The sequence below is a fragment of the Pleuronectes platessa genome, chromosome 7 (assembly GCF_947347685.1).
Source record: "Pleuronectes platessa chromosome 7, fPlePla1.1, whole genome shotgun sequence".
In the NCBI taxonomy this organism is placed as follows: domain Eukaryota; kingdom Metazoa; phylum Chordata; class Actinopteri; order Pleuronectiformes; family Pleuronectidae; genus Pleuronectes; species Pleuronectes platessa.
Genome location: NC_070632.1, coordinates 2,392,853 through 2,418,078, shown reverse-complemented (window position 1 = coordinate 2,418,078; position 25,226 = coordinate 2,392,853). Strand labels below are relative to the sequence as shown.

The window sequence follows — 25,226 nt, the reverse complement described above, 5'->3', positions numbered from 1 at the left end:
TCCGGCTTCGCTCACACTTTATGAATCTAATTCACTATTTAGAAAAATAAGCAAAATGTCTCATTTCAGAAACGCAAAACTAGATTAAACAGAAAATGTTTCAGTCTTAGAAAATAATTCATTTCAATGAGGAATGTGAGATATGTTTTGGCGCCACCAGATAAAACCGGGATCAACTTTCCCCCAGTTTCATGCAAAACTGTGACAAAGACATTATAATGTGTTTTTATCGTAAAAACATCGGAGCTTATAAATCATCAAAGAAGTCTCGTGTTGATATTAATGTTTTTCTTTCTGTGATGTAAAGTGTTGGAAATGGCTTCTGAATAATGTGTCTTTACTTTTATTCTGACTCTGTCGTCTGTGAAGACAAAAAGACGTAGATTGGTTTTTGGTTTGAAAGTCGTGTTCTTCAAATCACTGTTTTTCTTTTGGTCAGTGGAGAAGAAACTTTTCTCTCCCGTGTAAAAAGTTATTGTTTGAATCATCTGTGTCTGTCGCTGTGTGCATCTGTGGCTGTGAAGACTCAGACCAATAAACAGTCGGTGGCTCGTCACCACGTTCTGCTGTTTGGTGCTTTTCATTCAGAACCAGAAGAAAACTGGGTTTTGTCAGAATTCTAATGAGGCCTCGAAAGTTACTGCACTGAAGGATCGATGTACACATCCAGGCCAGACTGGGAATTAAGATGGAAGCCAACGCATTTCTATCTCCCCCTGGTGGCTGGCTGGGGTATCGGTCATACATCCAACCACAGAACCTCCTGTTTGAATATTTGGATGTGAATTCTAATCAGTTCCTTTCGACCCCCAAAAAATAATCCGTCTCTTCTTTAATCAAACTGAACGTTTTCACTTGGACTGAAGAAATTCCCACAAGCGGTTCTTGACATTTTGTGTTCACAAGGCAACAATTGTGCTTTGTCGGGTCGCAGCAAACTTTGACCTCCAGATTTTCATATCTTGATCCCTGAGTCCAACTCAACGTTTGTTATTTAGTTCACAAGAACAGGACAGACGAACAGAAAACCCCAAAACAGAAACGACGTTAAATAAAAATCATGCTAGCTTAATAATTACTTATTTATACGAATAAGGTTACGATACAAATGCCGACTCTTTGCTGCCGGACTGGATTTTGTTTCTGATCATCACGACAACATGTTTGTGTCTTGTTTATTCGTCTTTGTTACATGTGAGACGAGTGTCAGCACAGTGTCGCTGGATCTGGTGTCGGCTCTGGCTGTTGAACCAGTCCAGGATCTCCTGTTGGTTCAGCTGAAGCCACTTGATATTGGCTCTGGTTCTCTCCACGGCCTGTTCCACCGCCAGGGTCGCAGAACCGAACCCGGCTGCACTGTTCTGCTTCACGAACTCCTCCAGCTGTTAGAGGGAGACACGGGAGAACAGTTCAGACAACAGACCCACCCTCACACACTAAGTTAGATTCAGATACGACTGCCGACCTGTTGAAGTTCAGCTGCTGTGGAGAACCTCGCGGTGACGCCGCTGATCATGGAGGCGAAGGAGAAAGAGCCCACGCCATATCTGAAAAACAATTCACTCAATGAACATCAGCTGGTTGAAGAAGACTAGAGACATAAACTCCTTCATGTTTACTGACGTTATAAAGTGAGAAGTAGAGTCACTTTCTATAGACTTCTATAGAAACTACCAGTGGAGTCGCCCCCTACTGGTCAGTGCACAGAAGACAGGTTTCAGGCTCTTCACTTTCCAGACCCGAAGTTTATGTTTTATATTCCGACAACGAACAAAGTTTGTTTACATTTGTGTGTGTCTTCGTCTCTTCAGGCAGCGTGATGTCATCAGTGAAATGTCACTGAGGTGAAGTTAAAAACAAATCTTACTCAACACTCTTGTCTTTCTGTTACGTGGCGTCAGTGGTCGTCCATCGACTGTTCCTGAACCAGCCCGACTCCGGACGTCTTCCATGTTGAAATATAATCCACGGTCAAAACGTTACTCACTGTGTGAACATGTACTCCCACTGATCCCGGACAAAGTCCCAGGCCAGACTCTGTCCCTCCCTGTTGCTGGCGACCGACGTGATGACGGAGGTGGCGTCCTGCTTCCGGATCATAGCTGGATTCAAGGTGTGAGACAGGTACCTGGGGACAGAACCAAGATGGACATTGGTCATTTCCACAGGCTCATTGAGTCTCTCCGTCCTCCTCCTCTTCAGGGAGGAAGGATACACACCTCTGCAGCAGCTGCTTGTTTTTGGTGCAGGCCAATGCAGACATGAGTTTGCTCGCCTCGCTGGCTAATGTGGCGTTCTTGAACTGGGACCAACCAAACTCCCACTCGGCCTCGTCGCCTGCCGCCACCGCGCTGCAGTACACGGTCGTACGCAGGTTAGGATGGATCCTGACGAGAGAGATGCAGTTAATACACTGACTGACTGGATATCATGAAAAACTGATTTTCTCAGGGTTTGTGCACGTTAATCTGGATCTGTGATTTGCGTCTGTGTTGGTCAGTGATTTCACAGAAGTTCAGAGAAGTGACTGATGCTTTTCACCATGTTATTGACTCGGGTCACCAGTGGTTAGCCACTTTAGCGTTCCACAGTTTTGGGAAATGACCAATCAGAGATGAGATATACTGGAATTAAAGCAAATAAACTTTTTCTTAGCTACATGACTTAAAAACATAAGATAGACCAACGGATTGTCTGTGGGGTTTTCCATCCACTGTTTGAACCAGGCCGTGGTCAAGCTCTGACATTCAGTGAGTCCTGTCCTGCAGCCTGTGGAGATGGCATTGACCTGGTTGTACCTGCAGGGGGAGACAAATCTGTTAAAACGTAACAAAGTTGTAAAGTGTTTGTCATGCTGTGGTAAATCACCGAAGAATCCATGAAATGTAAGTGCTGCTCCTGATCAGGAGGCCGAAAAATAACTTTGTATTCCAGGTGAGTTTACTCACTGGTCAGTGAGTCCGTCAGGAACACGGGTCCAGTTTGATGTTATGTTCTTGAAGTGCAGGAAGAGTGGAGTCACCAGCTTCCTCATGTAGTTCTGGAGGTTTTACAGAGAGGAGAGTGAAGGACGCTGGTTAATCTGAACTCAGACTGAAGCTGCGTGTCAATCAAAAGTACCAGCAACTTAATTAAACGTATTTTTAAAAACTGAGTATTTGTGCAATAATTATGAATATGGAGGAGAGATAAACTTTGATTTACTGCTTTTCTAATATATTGAATCAACGTCGGCAAATGACCAGAACAAAAAACGTTTTCAAAACATTCAAAATGTTCAATGTGAAGTAAGAAAGAGACGTTAGGAGCTTCTGCAGAGATTCTCTGAGATGATTCAGACTCACAAAGATCAACGACGGTAAGTTACTAAGTTTTCTATTTCACAACTTTGAACAATGTTATCGTGACTAAATCAACTTTTGTTTTTGCAGCTGAAGGCTTTTCAAAATTACAGTATCTTAATTTAGACCCTAGTTCCTCTGGTTGAAACAGAGATTCACTGACGAACATCGTCTATTTGCTCTGACGTACTAAAATCCTACAGAAGTGAAACTCTGAAACACAAAGGTCACTCTACATATGATGAGTTCCACCTGCATAGGCTGATAGGCGTCAGTACGGTCCAGCATGAGGTCGTAGTACTGCAGATTGTTCAGAGCCGACTGCCAGGGCATGTACTCGGTCTCCAGCAGCAGGTAGGAGGTCGTCCTCAGAGCCAGAGAGGTGGAGATAAGCTGAGCTCTGCAGAGACAAGAGCTCGTCACAGGATTTAGATACACAACACATTCACACACACGCTCGTTGTGTTTCCGTTTCTGAAGTTTGTTGAGAAATGCTATAAAATGGTCCAGATAGACCGGGTCATATTTATTTATTAACTTTATGGATCTGTTTATTGAATTTTGGGCACAAAGCTTGCTGATGTCGTTCTACTGCTCAACGGTCACATCATAAGAGAAAGTAAACTTCAAGGAATTCTCCTGAAGAACAGAGAACTGCAGGATTCTGTAGGATTCATTCACAACCGAGACGTCTGGCCTCCATGAAACCACAGTGGTGCATGATGGGAAAGGGAAACTACTGTGAGGTAACGCTAAAAGAATTCAGACAAACGTGAAACATATTACGTACGAATGAAAACCAGGCGGGAAAATGCGGTGAAACCTGAAAGTGAACGGACGCACCTGGCCAGGTTGAAAGCATCGTCCACCAGCTGGGCTCTGTTGATCACCGGTATCACCTGGACCACAGAACCAGCTCAGTCACAGGGTTTTACACACAAACAACTCATCAACAAAACACTGGAGAAACTTTATTAGTAACTTTCCCTTTTTCGGAGGATGTAAAACACTTCACTGTACCTGGTGCTCGGAGTCCAGCTGAGCGAGGAGCCGCTCCCAGTTCCCCAGGTCGTAGTTGACTCGGTAAAAACCAGTGACATTGACATTGGCCAGAATCCACAGACCTCCAGTCTTCATCTCCAGGTTCACGGCTGACAGAGGAAAACACAGACGGTAAAAACAGCCTGAAAGTTTTTAGCTTCACAATTAATTATCTACATTTCATTAATTCTTGAGATATCACACACCTTCCTTTTCCATCAGCCACCACCTGTCTCTCTGGACTTCACCGGACTTCATCCACCGAACAGGAATCATCCACTCGTACCTAAGGGGGGGGGGGGGGGGGGGGGATACACTTAACATCCCGACTGAGGCATAAGGACAACGAGACAAATGAATCCTTATCTTAAACTATAGACTAATCCCTCCGGACGTCATGAAACCCTAACCCTAACCCTAACCCTAAACCTAACCCTAACCCTAACCCGTACCTGTAAGGGGATTCGACTGTGACCTTTGACTCTGGATCCAGCAGAAAGTGCTTCTGGGATACCGCTCCTGTGGTGGTGTCGATGGTCACCACAGGGAAGCCCATCTGCAGCACCCAGCGGTTCATGATGTCACAAACTGGACCAGGAAGTGACACGTTGTTGGCTTCCACCACCTGATGGGACAAACTTAGTCTCGATTCAAGAGGCTGCGTCCTTTTTGTGAAAATATAGAAATCTTCCATCTTACCAGTTGTAACTGTTGCCACAAGTCGTTTCCCACTGTGTTGCTGTAGGCGAAGTGATTGAGGTATCGCTGGAGACAAAAGGAGGAAGAGACAGTGAAACAATCAAATATAAAATCCTGTTGTCATCAGGTTTTTACTGAATTAGAGGAAGATTCATCACATCAACATGTTTTTGTTGTAATATTAATAACGTACGCTGAGTCCCTGGACAAAGATCGACTCGGAGAGAAAATCAGACAACATCCGAAGCACGGCTGCACCCTGAGGAGATAACATGGAAATAATAAAACAACTTACAACACATAGGAAATATATAAAACCATCAAACATAAACAGGAATGATTTATCCAGAGTATAGACTCAGGTTTGTTTACTTTGCTGTACGAGATGACGTCAAACTGTTGGCCGATCTGGTCTGGACGGATGATGCTGTCTTCTTCGGAGGACAGAGGATGAGACGAGGTCAACGCGTCCACGGCAAACACTCGGTGGACGTCGTCCAGTATTATCAGGTCTTTCTGGAGCAGGGACAGAAACGTGTCCAGATTATTCTCTCGTTAGGAGTCTTTAATGTGACCTTCAGCTTGGACCTGTGAGTTCTGACCAGGTTCCAGGCGGGCTCGGCGTGATCGGCTCCCAGGTAGGACACGTAGGACGCAAAGCCCTCGTTCAGCCACACCTCGTTCCACCAGCGCAGAGTCACCAGGTTCCCAAACCACTGCAGCACAGAGATCACCGATCACTGAGTGAACCAGACAACACACACCAGACAATACAAGAACAACAGGGAGAGCAGGAGGTCACCATGTGGGCCAGTTCATGAGCGATGATGGTGACAGTGGTCTCCTTGTTTCTGATGGACGAGGTCAGAGGGTCGTAGAGAAGATTGGTTTCTCTGTACGTCACCAGACCCCAGTTCTCCATCGCACCGAAGTAAAAGTCGGGTATCGCGATTTGATCTGAGAGGAAGGGAGAAGACTGAATGACCCACAGTCACAGGACGACTGTGACCAGGAGCAGGAACATGGATCATCTCAGGAAGGTCAGATGATGAGAGAAGATGATGAAGAGCGGACGCACCTGACTTGCTCAGCGGGTAGGAGATGTTATAGTACGACTGGAGGAAGTCCAGCACAGGTCCAGTCACATTGAGGGCGTAGTCTCCTTGTCCCTGATCGATGGCCGACCGGCGAGCCCAGATACGGATCTGAAGACACAGCAGCAGATCTGGGTTATCTTCTTTTTTGGTAATTGTAATAACCTTCCAGAATGTTTGTCCACTAACCGTGACCCCGGTGGTTCGATTCCCAGTGCCTCAAGTCTGCGTGCCCCCACTGAACCTGAATTGCTGCCTTCAGTGTGAATGTTGCATGATAGAAAAGCGTTTGTAATATAAAACACTTCAAATGATCGATAAGACTAAAATCAGTCAGAGGAACATTTCAAATCTGTGTTATTTAAACTCCTCATTACAAGTAATTGGTTGTGTTGCGAGTATTTGGTTATGTTGTGACTCTTCGGTTGTGTTGCGAGTATTTAGTTGTGTTGTGACTGCTCGGTTGTGTTGCGAGTATTTGGTTGTGTTGCGAATATTTGGTTGTGTTGTGACTGCTCGGTTGTGTTGCGAGTATTTGGTTGTGTTGCGAGTATTTGGTTGTGTTGTGACTCTTCGGTTGTGTTGTTAGTATTTGGTTGTGTTGTGAGTATTTGGTTGTGTTGTGACTCTTCGGTTGTGTTGCAAGTATTTGGTTGTGTTGTGACTCTTCGGTTGTGTTGTGACACTTCGGTTATGTTGTGACTCTTCGGTTGTGTTGTGACTCTTCGGTTGTGTTGTGACTCTTCGGTTGTGTTGTGAGTATTTGGTTTTGTTGTGACTCTTCGGTTGTGTTGTGACTCTTCGGTTGTGTTGTGACTCTTCGGTTGTGTTGTGAGTATTTGGTTTTGCTGTGACTCTTCGGTTATGTTGTGACTCTTCGGTTGTGTTGTGACTCTTCGGTTGTGTTGTGACTCCTCGGTTGTGTTGTGAGTATTTGGTTTTGTTGTGACTCTTCGGTTGTGTTGTGACTCTTCGGTTGTGTTGTGACTCCTCGGTTGGGTTGTGAGTATTTGGTTTTGTTGTGACTCTTCAGTTGTGTTGTGACTCTTCGGTTGTGTTGTGACTCTTCGGTTGTGTTGTGAGTATTTGGTTTTGTTGTGACTCTTCGGTTATGTTGTGACTCCTCGGTTGTGTTGTGACTCTTCGGTTGTGTTGTGACTCCTCGGTTGTGTTGTGAGTATTTGGTTGTGTTGTGACTCTTCGGTTGTGTTGTGACTCCTCGGTTGTGTTGTCAGTATTTGTTGACAAACTGATGATGTTAAAGTGAAGAACACCATTGAGACGTTACCAGTGTGTGTCCTTGTGCATCACGGAGGTGTGTGTAGTCACAGACGATGAGGGCCAGCAGGTACGTGGACATTCTCTTGGTGGGCTCGAACGTGGTCTGCGACACAGCCACTCCCTCAACAGTTGTGTTCACAATTTCTATCAAGAGCAAGCGGATGGAAGTTGAAGTGATATCTGATTTGGGATCAGCCCTGACTGGTTTGTTTCTCATGGATCCTCTGTGGTCCGTGCTGCCTTCACTGACCTGTCTCCATCCCGTTGGACAGGGCCACGGTTCCGGGTGGATGAGTGAGTGTGATGTAGAAAACAGATTTCATCGCCGGCTCGTCGAAACACGGGAACGTCTTCCTGGCGTGAGTCGGATGCATCTGAGACGTGGCCATGATCCTGTGATATGAAATATTATATTTTAAATCATCTCAACCCTCAAACTGATTCAGAGGAGAGCAGGAGTTAAAGAAAACTCACTTTCTGGTTCCGTCCTCCTCGTACTCGCTCCTGTAGAACCCGGCCAAGTCGTCAGCGAGTTCTCCTGTGAACTCTGTGTACAGCTTGTATCTCTTACCTGGGATCAGTTCACTGTCCAGCTGGATGACCAGGTACTGAGTGTCCATCTGTAACCAGGTGGACTGGACGCCGGGAGCCGGGCCGCCGCCTGCACCGCACGGGGGGGGGGGGGGGACACGAGGAAAGACTGAGTGAGAGGTGGTCAAAGATAAAACTATCAAGAATAAATAACTACAAACATAACTTTTACTCTATATTCATTTAACAGAGTTTTATTTAAATGTTTTTAAATGAATTATTTTTCTTTGTTTCTTTTGGTGAAAATTTGTTAAAATTTCAAGTGTAGACTTTTTATATAACTTGTAACTGTGTTTAAAATGTTTATTAATATAAATATATCATTATTTTATAATAATAATAATAATAATAATACATTTTATTTGGAGGCGCCTTTCAAGTCACCCAAGGTCACCTTACAATACAAACATTTATCAATGTTTAGTTTAATTATCAACAGTGTGGGTGTGTATATGTGTGTGTGTGTATATGTGTGTGTGTGTGTGTGTGTGTGTGTGTGCATGTGTGTGTACCTGTAGCAGTGACTCTGACAGTGTGTGTGTGTGTGTGTGTGTTCCTGTAGCAGTGACACTGAAAGTATGTGTGTGTGTGTGTGTGTGTGTGTGTGTGTGTGTGTGTGTGTGTGTACCTGTAGCGGTGACTCTGACAGTGTGTGTGTTGTTCAGCACGGTGTAGTTGAGTTTGTTGGAGTGAATCAGGATCAGTTGTGTTTCTTTCACACACTCAAACTCAACAGTGGATTTTCCTGCAGACGCACAAAAGGAGGAGAAGAAAAGCAGAAGCTCAAAGAAGAGGAGAAGTGCTTTTTAACTCATGTTGCAGATTGTACAAACCTAAAGCTTATACTGGTACAAAATAGGTTATGATCATGTGGGAGGAATTTACCAACAATCTGCTTATTTTCATGTTTCATGTTGTTATTTACAGACTGAACCTGGAACAGATGAAAACTCAGTGTGGTTCAATCTCACACTTTTACATGATTTATGGTGCATCATGTTTTTTAAATAAAATAAAGAATTCTCTCGAGGCTGGTGAACAAAACACAAGATGACGAGAGAAGGATTACAAAACAGAAATATGACTTTATATCGGAAGCATGTGTTGTAATGAATAAAACTATAAAAGTCGATGGCACCAATAGAGACATGAAGAATGTGTGTTTCCATCATGTGAGGTTTTATCCGTTTACTGGGACACGTGAGTCCAGAGCAGATAAGAGACGTTTATCACCTGTGAAGATGTAGAGGCCAGAGTTTGGGTCACGGTTGAGACGAGGCCACAGGCTGATGTTGTAACGTTCAGGGACCAGAGCGCTGGAGAGACGATGCCTGAGCAGAACACACAACTCTGCTGAGTATATATACTACACAAAAATAACCTCTGTAGGTGTCAGGTTAGGGTGTAAACCATGAGGGTAAATAAAGATGGACGACGTGACAGCATGGGACAGGTCATAAACCCACCTCCTCCATGGTTCTTATTAGTTATTTGATGATGTAAAACTTGGTGAAACGTCATGATTGACAGCTGAATACACAAACTAAATCAATTTGAATCTGTTAAAGCTGAGTATTTAGTTACTTTACATTAGTTTCAAACCTGTGAACAAGATAACAAATGATCAACCAGACACAGCGGAACATTTTTAACAGGGATCACTATCGTAAAAGTCATAAATTTACAATGAGTAAACACCAGCGGGGGATAATCATAGATAATGACGGTATGATAAAATAATAAAATAATAAAATACTAAAAGACAGGAGATAAAGAAGAAATAAAGATGAAGTAATAAAATACTAAAAGAGGATAAACTAAAGATGATTAAAAGCATTTTAAAAGAGAGGAGATAAGGATGAAATAAAGATGATATAATATGTTCATCTTGCTGGTGAGTTTGGTTTTAATTAGTAATTTGGCTGAAACATTATGATTGACAGCTGAGCCTCCTTCTGCACTGACTCCACCTAACGTCCACAGCACGAGACGCCCGCTCCCTTGCAGGAGAGACAGTGGGCGTCTTCATCTTCAGTCTACGATTGGTTCTTGCAGCAGAGGACACAGAGAGAAGAGTCCGTCACCTACCTGTCCCAAGGAGCTGTGACGTCATCACCCCCGTCTCCCCCCGTCAGGGCAATAGTCCATAACGCAACAATGGTCGCCACTGAGGCCAAGGCCATGACCGCGCACAGAACGCACAACTTTCTGACTCTGCAGCTTTTCCCCATGTCCCGACACGAGGCGCGCAGGTTTCCACACTGAGAGGAAAACCAGCTGCTGTGGGGAAACTAGCTCGTCTGGTTTCTGTGATGTCATGGTCATTGTCTAACACATAATTTATTGGCTGTTGACAAATCAGTTATATAAACCAGTCTGCTGAAGGTTCACATGCAGAGGACGTGAAAGGTTTTATTGTCTTTCTCTCACGATGTTCACAGGTCAAAGCTTTAGTTCAGTTCAGCTGTTATCAGGGTCGTCACAGCACGGGTATGTGTGTGTGTGTGTGTGTGTGTGTGTGAGTGTGTGTGTGTGTCAGTGTTCTAATGTCCTCTCAGCTTCATGTTTACAGGGTGTGACTAAACATTAATTCCTCTCCCAAGCCCTTTTAAAGGCAAAAAAATAAAATATAGAGAAAGCTCCACTATAAGCTGATGTTTGGACCTATTTAAATTTGTTTCTTTTACCACTACTTTTGAATATTGTTGTATTATTTTATCTCTCTGATTTTAGATTTTATGTGATATGATTTGCTGTCATTGATTTTAACTGACATCGGATTCCTTTGCTTCTTGTCTTCGATGTTTAGTTTTCTTGTCTGCGTTTGATCTCCTGGTGAAGTACTTTGTAATTAATGGCTTTTATTATTATTATCAATGTTTTACGGTATCTTTTACTGATGACCTTCTGCTAGAGGGGTTATGTTTTCCACTAGTTTGTTTGATCGTTTGTTTTAAACAGGATTACGGGAAAAGGGGATGGGAACCAAATTACACCTTGGTCCTGATCCAGGATTTAGGAAATTCACTTTCTTAGAACTTAGAGAATAATTCCTGGGCATATTTGAGGGACTGATATATATGAGTGTGAGTTGTATCTATCAATTTCCTGATTGATTAATATCGTATTGACAGATGCTTATTTTTTATTTTTTTTCATGTGCACCTGCAATCTTTGAGGAAAATACAAATATATATACAGTATGTTGTGATCACAACAATATAAACAAGAATGTCTTCAACTTTATCAGATATTATTTTGTATTGTGACAAGAAAATAAACATCCTATCTTTAATTGACAGAAAACAGAAGAAGTTTATATTATTAAATAAAGAGCTGATATGAACAAAAGAGGATGAACATGTTTTTATTTACACGACATTACAAGAACAAAACTCAGAGTCTTTGACTTGTTACAAAACTCTAAGTGTGAGAAAAGACTTTTACAAACCAAACTGTGATTTTGTTTATTTCAGGTTTTTTTTGTATTTAAAAATGTGATTTAAAAAAAAGTATGAGACAAACAACAACAAAAACATAAAATATCAAAACATCATTTCTGGTTATAGTTTAATGCTTTATTTTCTAGGGCTTCGTTTCAGCCAAGAACCAGTTCAGGACGTTCTGCTTGTTCTCCGCGATCCACTTCATGTTGCCGATGGTTCTCTCGATGGACTGATCCACCGCCAGGGAGCCGGAGCCGAAACCCACATCTGAGTTATCGGCCTTGAACTGCTGCAGCTGTGACGACGAACAAAACAGAGAAATGAGCGTCCGGGGAAGTGACTCAGCAGTTTGACATGATAACAACACAGTTGACTGGGAGGACAAAGTGTGAAAAAGCTTCTCCTGGGTAATAAACTCATGAAAACACCAGTGTTACAGGTTCCAAAAGAAATTAGTGTCAGATCAGAATCGGCAAAGCTCATGTTCAGGATTAGATTTCTGTGTTTTTCTCATGTTTTTAAAAGCTGAAAGTTTTAAGTTTTTGGTTTTGTCGGAGGAAACAAGATATTTGTTGACATCTCTTTGGGTTTTGGTTGATGGTTTGGCTCCCAAAGGAAAAATTGCATTAAGTTCCTGAAGATATAACTCTTGAGAGGCGTGTGAGATTCGCCTAAAACGCCTGTCTGAGGAATAGCCAAATTAAATTGAAAGCTGTTCTTGAACCATTTGGAGTACATGCATGATCTTGGTCACTTTTGAAAGGAACTTTCCCAGAGTAGAGTCAGATCCCTCTTAGTGCTACTGGCATTGAGTAAAAAACAGCTGGCACACAGTTACGTAGAAGGTTTTTATTTTCGCCTGAATATTTTTTGGTGAACAGATGCCTGCAGATGACTCTAGCTGGGACTTATGAGCTGGAAAAAACAATGGGACCCTAGCATGAAGCCTTGACTAGCCCAAGTTTAAATTTGATAACAATACTACAGAAAATGTATTATTTGACAGAATTTTTTCTAAGCGCATGTCTTGGCGTTTTCCACAAAGGCCATTTGGAGACTCCAAACGGAGACGGGGACCAAACACTGACGCACGATACTCTTGGACCATGCGGACACTGTTGCGCAGTGATTTGCGTCGTGTCTCCTCCCCCCCCCCCCCGTCAAACAGCACATCATTATTTGGGAAATTTCATTGGCTAAACGATACGACAGTCATCAGAACAATCGGTTGCAATTGGCTCAGCCTTTACGCGTCAGAAGATGGGCAGGCTCTTTCCAACAACAATGTGCCTCGTTAGCTATTGCAGGCTGTGGACAGCCCATGCCTGCCTATGCCAGCTCCGATTGGGTCAAGTTTAGATTGACAGCTCACTTGAACCAATAGGATATGGCTATCCACCATTTTGAGATCTTTGTTTACATGCAAACAGAAATTACAGGTGAGAGTACATCAAAATTTTCACGGAGAAGGTGGCTGCGCTGACATTATGCAATAGCTGACAGTGGCTATTCTGTGATGTAATAGTGTGTTTTGGACTGATTATGTTACTGGATTGGATCGTCTGGACCTTTGGCAATGTACCAACACCGTTTTTGTTGGAATGTTATCGATCTGTGGATTAATATGAAGCTTCTTAGGTGAATCGCGTCGACTTTGTTATCGTCTTTTTTTCTACTTCCGGTCTGACTGAGACGTTGATTGTATCGGCTGTGGTGATCGGATCTTGAAATGGTTTACATCAGTGGAATCGAAAGAATCTTAGCTTTCTAACGATATGTTGCATTAGTACCTAACTGTACGAAGCAGTTCTGTAAATAAGAATGTTTGACGCTGATCGGTAAAACAACGCACCTGGACTGCGCCCTCGGGGTGATGACCTCAACAGGCAACATTTTCAGCCATAATGATTTAACCATCCAAGGTAGACTCACTACAATCTACGAAATTGTAAAACAATGCTATTCTCCTGTAGAGGCCATAATTCTGTATGATAATTACTGTGGTGAACTTGTTTTGCTATATCGGAGAAGCACTTCAATGCTCAGCTCAAGTTAAAGCAGCAAAGCTAAAGAGACAAACGCTGTGTATATGTGTCATTCCATAAAAACTCATAGTGGATAAAAACATGTGGAATATCGAACCTGTTTCAGCTCAAAGTCAGTGGCGAAGCGTTTTGTGACGCCATTGATGAGGTTGGAGAAGGAGAAGGATCCACCACCGTACCTGTGAGGGAAGATCAAACCATCAGCTGCTAACTAAAACCACTTCTACTGCGTTTGGCCCTTAAACCGTTTGTTGTCTTAATTTGTGAACTCAAAGTAAAAGAAGCTGAAGGACATGATCGCTCTATCACGCTGCTTATATTTGTGAAAAATGTAAATAGTTAAACATTTGTACAATATGAATAATCAGTGAAATGTCCAACTACAGATTTGAATGAGCTGCACAGAAACTCTGCTCATCATCGTTTGAGTCGTGACCAAAGTTCGTCCGAGTCAACAAAAGATCTCACTGATGATAAGCTGCACTGTAAAACCACAGTAAATCATTTTATGTGTAGCCGGGCTTCACTTCGTGTTTCCTAACGCTCCATAAACCTGCGTTTATAACCTTCTACTCTCATTTAAAGTGTCCTATTCTGGATTAGATGCTGAGCACAGGTGAATCTCTGTAGACAGTAAAACCTTTCTCACGTTTCACTGTGAGGCAGCGACGTTAGAAAATGTTGAGTCATACTCACTGATTGAAAATGTACGACCACCGGTCCCTGACAAAGTCCCACGCCAGAGACTGACCAACCACGTTGTTGGCGATGTAGACGATAGTGGAGGTGGCATCCTGCTTTCTGATCATGTCTGGATCCAGAGTGTACTCCAGGTACCTGAGAGCATTAACACACAGCAGCAGGAGGAGTTTATATATATATATAAATGTGTGTATAAATGTGTATCTATACTGTATAAATCTTGGTAAGTTGAGCAGACCTTTGGAGCAGCCAGGGTTGTTTTGTGCAGGACAGAGCCGAGCGCAGTTTCTCAGCTTCACTAGCGATGGTGGCAGTCTGAAACTCCGACCAAGCAAAGTCCCACTCTTTAGCGCCACCTGCTGCGATGGCATTGCAGTACACCGTGGTGCGTAGGTTGGGGTGGATCCTGAAGAAGAGAAGAATCTCTAAATCTCAGTACAGCACAGATAATGCAGTTTAAGAGTAATAAGTATTCCATCGGGATGGTTTTTACACTCACGGGTTTTTCCTTGTGTCCATCCATTGTTTGAACCATCCCTTCACCAGGGTCAGACATTCCTCATGGCCCGTCTTACACGCCTGGCTGATGGCATTCACCTGATTGTACCTGAAGGACACATGAGGAAGACGAGCGTTAGAAGACGTGAAGAGGAGTGTGTCGTTGAAGTGCTCTGGACGCTTGAGGGGTCTTTACTCACTGGTCCATGTGTCCAGTTGGTACTTTAGCCCAGTTTCCAGTCTCTGTCTTGTAGTAATCAAACAGAGGGACGACCTTTTTCCTCAGATAATCCTAAAAACAAGCAGAACATGCTACAGTTAAGGAAATCTGATATTTCCATTAAGGTTCAGATCATGAAAGCAACTCAATTAGTTTTGCTTCTTAATATTTTTGTGTTTTTTTTATGTTGCACACCTGCATGGGGCCGTAAACCTCGCTGCGGTCAAACATGAGGTAGAAGAAGTTCAGGTTCCCCAGAGCCGACTGCCAGGGCATGTAGTCTCTCTCCTGGTTCAGGTACTTGGTCGTACTGAGGGCGCGGACTGTCGGGATGATCTTTGCTCTGTGGAGTTTACAACATGATAAAATACAAGTTCTACATTCCACTCTTTAATACCCTGCAGAAATGTATGACATTTTCTTCATTTGTATGCTTGATGTTTTTTTTCGTAATGTTGCAACTTTATTCTCGTAATGTTGCAACTTTTGTTTCATAATATAACGACTTTTGTCTCGTAATCCGAAAGTGCGTTCTACAAAATAAAAGTGTAACATCAATACTTTAAAGAAACAATTCAAAAATATGGGGCAGGATCTGTGTAATTGGAGCTGTACAGTAGTATTACTTAACTAATATTACTAGTTTTTTGTTGTTATTGATATTATTAAAGTATACAAGTCACACTTTTCTGCCGTTGCTTTCATCCTCTGTTCAATATCACATCCGCTGGACTCACCTCGCCAAATTAAAAGCATCATCCACCAGCTGAGCTCTGTTGATCACTTGAATAAGCTGAAAAAACAACATGTCTCTGTTATTTCTCTGTAAAGGAAACTTTAGGAAACATGTTTGTATGAAGGCATCAGTCAGAAGTGTCTTACTTTATGATTGGTGCTCAGAGCGTTTAGCAGCTTGTCCCAGTTGCTGTCGTCATAGTTGACTCTGTAGTAACCCACCACATCGAGGTTGGCTAGCACCCAGTCGCCTCCTGTTGTCTTCATCGCCTCGTTTGTTGCTACAGACGACAAGGAGGTCGGAGTTAGAACATTTTCTTTTGTTGTTTCATTGTTAGTTTTGGTTTCACGTTGTAATTTAGGGACTAAAGAATCTCGTCTGACAGACGCAAGTCCTGTCGTCATCACCTACATGGGCTGAGTCTAGATCTACACTTGACTCTGATTGGTTGGTAGACCCTGTTTGTGTGGTCTGTACATCATATGTCAATGTGACTTGTTAAAATCCCAATATCGTTCCTGAGGTCTGTACATCATACCTGATTTTTGCTCCAGCCAATAAGGTGTCTGGGCTGCTGCATTCTTAGTCCACTTGATTGGAACAATCCATTCGTAACTGTAGGTGAAACAAATACATCAATTAGTCGAGTTTTCGCTGTTTATGCATTTTGCCTTTTGTGATAGTGGAGAATTCATATTTTGTATCAGTTAGTACATCATGACTTTGTTGTTCTTATGAGAAGGAGCAAGGATAGAAAGTGTTTGTTCATACTTGAAGGGAGACGGAGCTGTGACTTCAGAGTCTGGATCCAGGAGAAAGTGCTTCTGGGAGACCTCCCCACTGGTGGTGTTTATGGTGACCACAGGGAAACCCATCTGCAGCACCCAGGTGTTCATGATGTCCTGGACACTTCCAGGCAGTTTAGTGCCAGTGGCGTTAACGGCCTGTGGAAACAAAACTATAAGTAACAGACTATTCTTAGTGTTCAAAGAATGTGAAGAATCTGGAGAAAAGAACTTGCCATTTGCAGATGGTTCCACAGGTCGGTGTAAACTGCATTCCCAAATGCAAATTCCTTCAGGTAGGTCTGCAAGAGAAGGAGGTTGTTTAGCTTTGCAGGGTTAGACTTAGGCTTAATTCTTTAATTGTCAACCATTGTTCTGTGCTTCTTTATGTGTTCTGGCACCGGATGTATCAATATGTAAAAACTGAGACAAAACTCAACCCTAATGAATGGTCACATTCTCATGTTTGGGAAATAAACAGAGAACACTTTTGAAAAGATTTGCAGATGTGGGAATTATTTTATCATGTCCCTCAATGAGGTCCTTACCCTGAGTCCCATTACGAAGATTTCTTCAGTGAGGAAATCCGACAGCATTCTCAGAACAGAAGCTCCCTGAGGAACGACAGTCATTTGACATGTTCAAGGTTAGGGTTAGGGTTAGGGTTATGGTTAAACACAGCAAACTGTGTTTCAGCACCATTGTGACAAATCATTCAAGTTCTTCCGACAATCAAATAGTTCTATGGGACAGGAATATAAAACATAACCTGGGTTCATTGACGTTACGAAAATATATGATATGAGAGTGGGACACAAGTCATTGAAAGTCCTGAAGTGAGAACTTGGTTTAAGGGAAGGAGTGTGACTTCACCTTGCTGTAAGAGATGGCATCAAACAGCTCGCTGATCTGCTCTGGTCTCTGGATGTCTTCTTCTTTAGACGACAGAGGGTGAGAAGAGGCCAGAGCATCGACAGCAAACACCCTGTGGACATCGTCAAGCACGATGAGGTCTTTCTGTTGAAACAAATAGACAGACAGAACACTGAAAACGCCACCGGACACCAGCTCCAGTGTTCTACATGAGTTCAGATTAGTCCATTGGGTGAGAGGGAGACACCACAGACTGGGAAATACTCACTATGTTCCAGTCCGGTTCGGCATTGTCTGCTCCCAGGTACGCAACATAAGATGCAAAGCCTTCATTCAGCCACAAGTCATTCCACCACTTGATGGTCACCAGATTACCAAACCACTATGAAGACAGCACAGAGAAAAATGTGTCAATGCCAAGAAAATGAGTATAAATGAATGTTGGGACATGGAATTTGTGTAACAAAGTTCGGCCTTTATGTGCAGTCAATAATTTTTGTTCCCAGGCGCCTAAATGTCACACAGAGGTGTGAAAACCCCAAGGGACACAAGTTCCAACTCCTATTGGTCAGTTTGGATTCCATGATCTGTGAGGTCACCGGGTCCATATAAGGCCTGTTCCCCCTCTCTTCTATCTCTTTTCTACAATCCCTCCGAGGGGAGAAGCCTGGTTTCTACAGCTCACAACTTCCTCACGATTTCCTGCAGGAGAACTTCAAAGAGGAATTGACCAACAGAACCACGAAGGCAGGAGCCACACAACCAGCCAGACGACGGAACCGAACTGCGACACTGCACAGCAACCTCTTTTCCCTTTCCATGGATGGATAACGCAACTGGGCTTAATAATCTTACTAGGCTAAGCAAAGACTTTATTCAAATCTGTGTGATGTTTATAAGTTTGATTTGTGTTGTTGCTATATTTTGGTTATAAGTTATTTGAAAGTTACTGTTAGTTTGTTATGCTCTTCACAGTTTTTCTTTGCAATTCACTCTACACTCTTTCTCTAACTTGACACAAACACACACAGAAACATGCATATCTCTTCACCTAATTATCTCTGACCCCCGCTACATGTCGTAAACACTCCAAGGGGAGGAGGGTGTTATCTTTAGGGTGGCCAGCCACCATTTTGGAAGCATGATTACACACACAGACACACACACTCACATACACGCATTTTTGTTTAGTAAGTACACCGTAAGTAATTTGTGTTTTTATACTGTATTATATTCATAATAAATGTTTTTCTTTCACAAATGTTTTTTCATTAATGTTTCATTAGTGAATTTTGCCGACCTCTACACTGTCATGAACTCCATATCCCTCTGCTAAGCGAACTATCTATATGGTAATTTTGTTTATAGTTATTAATTTAATTGTTAATCGGAGTTCCAAATTTGTAGTTAGTACTTTTATGTGACTTAATCAATAAATTGGCTATCTTTTCCCTTCCTTTGAAAGGTGGTTCCCCGAGGTAATCTTAATCAATTAAAGTTATTATTTAATGTCTATCTATTGGACGGGTCACCACAATAATGTGCCATGCTCTCCAGTGGTGTTCCCCAGGGTTTCCTCCTGGGTCCTATACCTTTTTTACCTCAGCATGGAGGTCATGTTTCCGTTGTGTGTGTCTGTCTGAGAGTCAACAGAATTATGCAAAAAGTGCTGGACAGAGGAAGAAGGATGTGGTAAGAGCAGGAAATAGAGTTTGTTACCTTCTCTGCAGCGTTACCCACAGTATGAATTCATATGAATGCACATGAACATCACTCTCACACAAGGAATTCCGAGTGACGGATACACAAACAAACGAAAAGCCTTGACATTAGAACCCAGAAATGATATTAAACATTAAAACGAACCATGTGAGCCAGTTCATGAGCGATGATGGCAGCAATCCTCTCCTTGTTGGAGTTGGAGGAGACTTCTTCATCGTAGAGCAGCGCCGTCTCCCTGTACGTGATCAGACCCCAGTTCTCCATGGCTCCAGCATTAAAGTCTGGCAGAGCGATCTGATCTGTGTCAGGAAAGAGATCATTCGTGGTTCATTGACCAGAGAATAGAATTATCAAGTATAATAATCTATTTATGGTTGTTTGGCTTCTCAAAGGCTTCATATGCGAAACACAGAGTAACCTCCTCAGGTTGAAAGTGGCAGCTGACTGAGTAGGGATCTACTCTCAGGTTGAAACCAGACTCACTCAGATCCAGATCATCATGTGGCTGACTCACCAGATTTGGGTAGAGGGTAACTGGAATTGTAATATCCCTCAAAGAACTTAAGGATGGGTCCAGTTTTGTTGAGGGCGTACGCTCCTTGTCCTGCATCGATAGCAGGCTTCCGGGCGAAGATACGGATCTGAGCAGACAATCAAACACATGAGCATATTTATTGAAAACCAGTGAATCTTTATGGTTTTAATTTGATACCAGCTGTTTCACGCATGCTAGTTAGAAACGGTGTTGTTTGTGTTGTTTAACTTGTAACGAAAGTCGTAGATAAGAAAAAAGGCGTGATTACAAATTAAGGTTGTCAGTAATACAGGGTTTCCCGCAGTGCTTTATAGGCCTGGCGGGCCGCCAGGCTTTTCTCCCCCCCCCGCCAGGCTAAGCGTCGCTTGTTTATTTATAAAAAAAAAAAAAAAAATGTTATGCACCAGAAACATGATACCCAAGACGGCATTGCGCTTTTAACCGCATCTGGTGATACGGTTGAAACCGCAATGGCGACATCTTATGGTCAGTATGTGAACCCATAAGGTAAGAGGTCAGGTGTATTTTCCATCCCCTGAACCTCCAAAACCACGACCTGTCTCTACCACGCAACAACTTTCGCAACAACTTTCACGTGACATATCACGGAGAAAGGGTCAAAAAGCCTTGGACTCTTTCTTTTTCCGGAGTCGGGGGAGCACTGGAGGAGACGATGAGGCCGCTCGTTCAGCCCCAGGCCAAGCGGAGAGCATCGCCAGCGAGCCGCGGCTCGATGATGAGGCAGAGCCAGAGCTAGTTAGCACGGATGTTAGCGCGTCGGATGTTAGCATTTCGGATGTTAGCGCGTCAGATGTTAGCGCGTCGGAGCAGCCTGCTTCGAGCTGCGATGGGAAACATCGAAGTAGCGGATTTAACCCAAAGACCTCAGGAACAGGCTGCAGAGGAAAGCCTAACTGCCTGCCTCCATATAAAAATAAATGGTCCCTCTGTGGCTGATCTTGACTACAGTAAGGCTCTGGAGGAGTTCTTTCAGAAGCCGAGACGGATCACTTGCAGTGATCCAACCTGCTCCCTCTGCAAGAAGTAAAAGAGGTCACACAGCATACCTCTTCAGGCCCTGAGTTCCCTGTTCCCCCTTGGCCATGTTTGCACTTTTTTATTTTTTAATATATTTTACTTTTAAATGTGACCAGAAATGGCTTGTTTTTTTAGATTCACTTAGATTTTACTTGAAAACGAATTGATAATATTTATTTTTATTTTATTTATAATTTGTTGTGTTTGTAAACTGTATTATGTAATGTTAATAAGTATTGTTAATAAATGTCTTACAAGAACACGGTCGGCCGCCGGTCGGCATCTCTAGCGGCCCTACCACCAGGCTTAGCAAGTTTTCTGGGGGAAACCCTGAGTAATAGAAACTGTAAGTTCTGACAAATATTGCTGGTTGTTGCTGCTTCCTGTAAATACAATCTGAATTCATGGCAGAGGTACGTGTCAGTTACCAGAACGTTATCAACGGTGTTGTGGATGAATCCGAACTCGCTGACGATGAAGGCCAGCAGGTAGGTGGACATTTTCTCAGTCTGCTCAAAATCTGTCTGCTTCAGAGTCTTGCCATCAATGTTGACGGCCTTTGAGTCTGTACAAGACAAAAGTTATTTTTTTGTATCTTCCTCATTCAGTCAATATGTCCTAGAGGGTGAATATAAACGTGTTATTGTCGTGCAACTCACCTCTTTGTGCCCCGTTGGACAAGGCGACCGTTACAGGGTCGTGGATCAGAGTGATGTTGAAAGTAGCTTTCATAGCCGGCTCGTCAAAACAGGGGAAAGCCTTTCTGGCGTCTGTCGGCTGCATCTGAGTGGTCGCAACAACCCTGACAGGAAAAAGACAAATTAGGATTGTGTTTGAAAAACAGCTTGTATGCAGTTTTGCCAAAAGCAAGACGGTTAAATAAATGTGATCAATTTACTTTAATCAATCAACTCTTTAGCCTGGATCAGCACAAAGACTTCAAACTGTCTATGTTCTGTCTTTTTTTTACAAATAGCACCTTTTGAAATAGAAACGTTATCAAAAGTCTTTTTAGGACCAAACTGAGAGTTTCTAAACCCTCTGGATTCACACTCGATGTTACCGGACACATTAGGTTCACATACTTGCGCTGTCCATTCTCCATGTACACGCTCCGGTAGAAGCCTCCCAGGTCATCAGCCAGCTCTCCAGTGAAGTCGGTGAACAGGTGGTACCATTGGTCCTTCATGAGTTTACCGTCCAGCTGCAGGACCAGGTACTGAGTCACAGGCTGCAGCAACGAAGTCTTGATCGCCGGGGCCTTGACGCCGCTGTTGACCGCGCTGAGCCTCGCCCACTGGCCATTCTCAAGTTTGGTGTAGTTCAGCTTATTGGAGTGGATGAGGATCAGGTCTGTGTCCTCGGTGCACTTAAACTGCACAGTGGACTCACCTGCAACCACATGAAATAACTTGTTTAGAAACTCAGTCACAACCAAGTCCCTTAGACTGAATCAAGCTGCACCACATTACACAGACTCATGGATATCAGTCCTCTGGGTCAGTAAGTTATTTTTGTTCTGTTTGAAAAGGCACTTGAAGTCGTTTTTAAAGGGGACATATTATGAAAATTCCACTTTGTAGTGCTTCTACACGTTAATTTGGGTATCTGGCATGTCTACCATCCCAAAAACTCTGGAAAAAAACAACTCCCGCGATTTGTTGTTGTTCCTCTATGTCAGAAACGATACACTAGATGGCGTCGAATGGGATTACGCCCGAAAAATACGTAATGTTCCAACCATGCCCATGTCAGGAGTCTGGCTACATGGCCTTTGACCACCCCCCATCATCATCTCACCGGCTCCGGGGAGAGACGGCCCGGCTCCCCGGCTAGCAGTAGCTCGCGAGCTAACGCGCTCCACCCTCTCCCTGGGGAGACGGCGCCGATGGAGCTGGGCCGGCGGAGCCCGGGCTCCACCATCTCGCCGTCTCCCCGGGGAGAGAAGGGGGGCACTCAAAACAGGTCAATCTGAGGAGGGCTGTTCTAGAGAGGGTAAAAAGGTGCTGTTCTAAATGATCCTTGTGGTATTTTGACCAAAAATGTTACAGACATTTCATTAAGACCCCAAGGAACCATATCAACTGTGGTAAAATGAGCATACGATGGGTCCTTTAAATCTTGTTTTCTCGAAGCGTCTCTGACAACTTGCCACAGCGATGACGAGAACTCAGCTACTAAAATGTTATCTCCCCCTGGGGACATCATATAATTAAACTTTATCTCGGAGCAACTATCTTGTCCTATCAAGATCAAATAATATATCACGTATCAGGACTCATGGCTCTGTAAAAGAAACGTACTGTCCTGATGAAGTGAGAAAGATCCTGAGCAGCAAAAAGATCAAACCTGTAGATTGATGTACCGACTGAAATATTGAGTCCAACAAATCAGTCGTCGTTGCTATTCAGAGAAACTGTAGATTTAAGGTTTATTCATTCAACAACTAATCAATAAGTTTAACACGATCTAAAACCGCACGGTGACAAAACTACAGTGAAGGAGATTTTCTGATGAAGTTGAATTTGACGTTTTGGAAAAATATTTTCCCCTCAAAAGCAAGACAATGTAAATATCTTTACTTTATAGTGATTCATAATATTTCTACTACTAATAACAACAACAATGACAATTATTAATTATTAGAAACTGTATTCATACAATGTACTATACCAGATATCTAGATATATGCAAACAACTATAAAGAACTTTAGCAAGAAGAAATAACACCAGACAGGTAAATAAAATGAGAGTAAATGAACAGGAGCAGAGAAATTTAGAATAATATAAAAGATGAAATCATAAATAATGAAGCAGATTAAATGTAAAGAGTCGATGTGACACATTTGTAAAAGTTTTTTATAAAAATAATGTTTAAAAAAGTCTGTCTCAGTCCAATTAAAATCAGATCAGTCAAAGGGGCCTTCAGGTGACGGGTGAGTGAGGGTCAGATGTCAGGAGACTCATCCTGATCCAGAATCCTGTGATTCATTAACCTCTGGTCAGACTTTACCTCCATCACTGTTTCATCTGAAAGAAAAGCTGCCACACTCCTGCAGCTTTTCTTTCTTGAAGACAGAGGAGGATTTTATTTAACTCAAACACCAACGCTACTGAAACCGACTGATTCTCACCAGTGAAGATGTAGAGTCCAGTGGTGGGGTCTGCCGTCAGTCGGGGCCACAGCTTGACGTTGTAGTGCTCCGGCACCAGGCTCTTGGGGAGCCGGTACTTGTCCCAGGCTTCGTTGGACGGGGCAGGAGTCGTTACATTGGGTTTGGATGTCGTTGGTCCGACTGTTGGTCCGACTGTTGGTCCGACTGTTGTTGAAACCTGATTGTCGTTATTTTTAGCCTTTTCCTGCGAGTAGACCACAGACAGAGCTATGATCGTGGCCAGGGCCCCTACACCCAGGATTACCCCCACCACCCCAACAGCTTTACTGATGTAGAAACCTTTCCCCATGTCGTGCGCCTGTACAGGAATCCTCACACTGAGGGCACGCAGAGGAGGAAGGTGAACTTTTATACATCATCTTCCCCCCCATTCACTGTAACAGGTGATACATTAACAGTGAGATTGCAAATGTGGACCTGACACAGTGATAATGACTCGTGACTGAGTAAAAGCCCCTGACTCAAGGTAAACAGGGAGGATTCTCATGTTAAGAGAGACTTTAGTAGAATTATTATAAATAAATGTGGAAATAAATGAATCAATGTCTTATACTTATTTCCACATTTATATATTTATTTCAACATGTATTTATTTCTGTATTTCTGTTTCCATATGTAAATGAGGTAGGAGGTCCCAACCTCAGCCTCGAGCTGTAGTGGTCAACTGAGCACCACTGCCGCTCAACATTGCAAACAGCTACTGGACACCAGTCAGCATTAACAGGCAGAAGTAGTAGAACTGGATCATTACACTCCGGTGAACAATCCTGCATGAGACTGCGGTTAGGCCCGCCACAGAAATAGAGAAATAAAGAAATGTGGAAATACATTTATACATTTTCTGTATTCATTTATTTATTTCTGTATTTCATTATTTATTTATGCATTTATTTATGTATTTATTTATACATTTATTATTTATTTATTTATTTATTTATTTATGCTTAGGTCATATATCGTCCTCTATATTTCACATCCTCTCACCAGGTTTCATGGTAAATTGACCACAACTGTTTGTGTTATCTTGTTCACAAACAAACAAACAAACGATCAGACTTCACAGAAAACTTTTTCTTAGCGCAGGTAAAAATTCGTCTCTTTTATGATTTATGGTTTCATCAGGTCCTCACAAGAGTAATTCAAACATAAATAATTAAAAGTGTTGATCAAAAAAATCAGAAACTAATAAAGACTAAAGATTATCTTATTTTATCCCACAACAGGTGAGCAGCTCCTCCAACAGAAGATCACAGGAGGTATTAAGCTAATTTAATAAAGCTGCTGGGAAACAGATCATGAATCTCAAAGATTTCAATACTTATTGATTTCATAATTGATGGAGCAGCAGTATCAAGGTTAGCTTCAGCTGTCAATCACGATCTCAGCTAGTTTTTATTTGATCA

General features: G+C 42.7%; 2 protein-coding genes across 2 annotated transcripts; both read right to left on the bottom strand.

Annotated features, from left to right (window-relative positions):
* Positions 1–1,163: 1,163 nt before the first annotated feature.
* On the bottom strand, positions 1,164–10,296 carry LOC128443901 (aminopeptidase N). The gene is made up of 23 exons (XM_053426110.1): positions 10,136–10,296; positions 9,281–9,378; positions 8,676–8,792; positions 7,931–8,117; positions 7,707–7,849; positions 7,464–7,600; positions 6,160–6,286; positions 5,884–6,038; positions 5,684–5,797; positions 5,454–5,597; positions 5,275–5,340; positions 5,082–5,147; positions 4,835–5,007; positions 4,589–4,668; positions 4,362–4,492; positions 4,185–4,240; positions 3,594–3,741; positions 2,949–3,040; positions 2,688–2,798; positions 2,220–2,387; positions 1,988–2,128; positions 1,466–1,547; positions 1,164–1,382 (listed from the first exon to the last, which is right to left on the bottom strand). The coding sequence occupies exons 1-23, from the start codon at positions 10,276–10,278 to the stop codon at positions 1,176–1,178; spliced, it is 2,886 nt and encodes a 961-aa protein (XP_053282085.1). The 5' UTR covers positions 10,279–10,296; the 3' UTR covers positions 1,164–1,175.
* Positions 10,297–11,632: 1,336 nt separating this feature from the next.
* LOC128443887 (aminopeptidase N-like) lies at positions 11,633–24,112 on the bottom strand. The gene is made up of 21 exons (XM_053426092.1): positions 23,782–24,112; positions 21,733–22,039; positions 21,307–21,449; positions 21,076–21,212; positions 19,589–19,715; positions 19,219–19,373; positions 17,621–17,734; positions 17,353–17,496; positions 17,028–17,093; positions 16,716–16,781; positions 16,466–16,638; positions 16,233–16,309; positions 15,841–15,974; positions 15,696–15,751; positions 15,154–15,301; positions 14,939–15,030; positions 14,740–14,847; positions 14,479–14,646; positions 14,235–14,375; positions 13,636–13,717; positions 11,633–11,788 (listed from the first exon to the last, which is right to left on the bottom strand). Exons 1-21 carry the CDS (start codon positions 24,110–24,112, stop codon positions 11,633–11,635), a joined length of 2,925 nt encoding a protein of 974 aa, XP_053282067.1.
* Between the last annotated feature and the right edge of the window lie 1,114 nt (positions 24,113–25,226).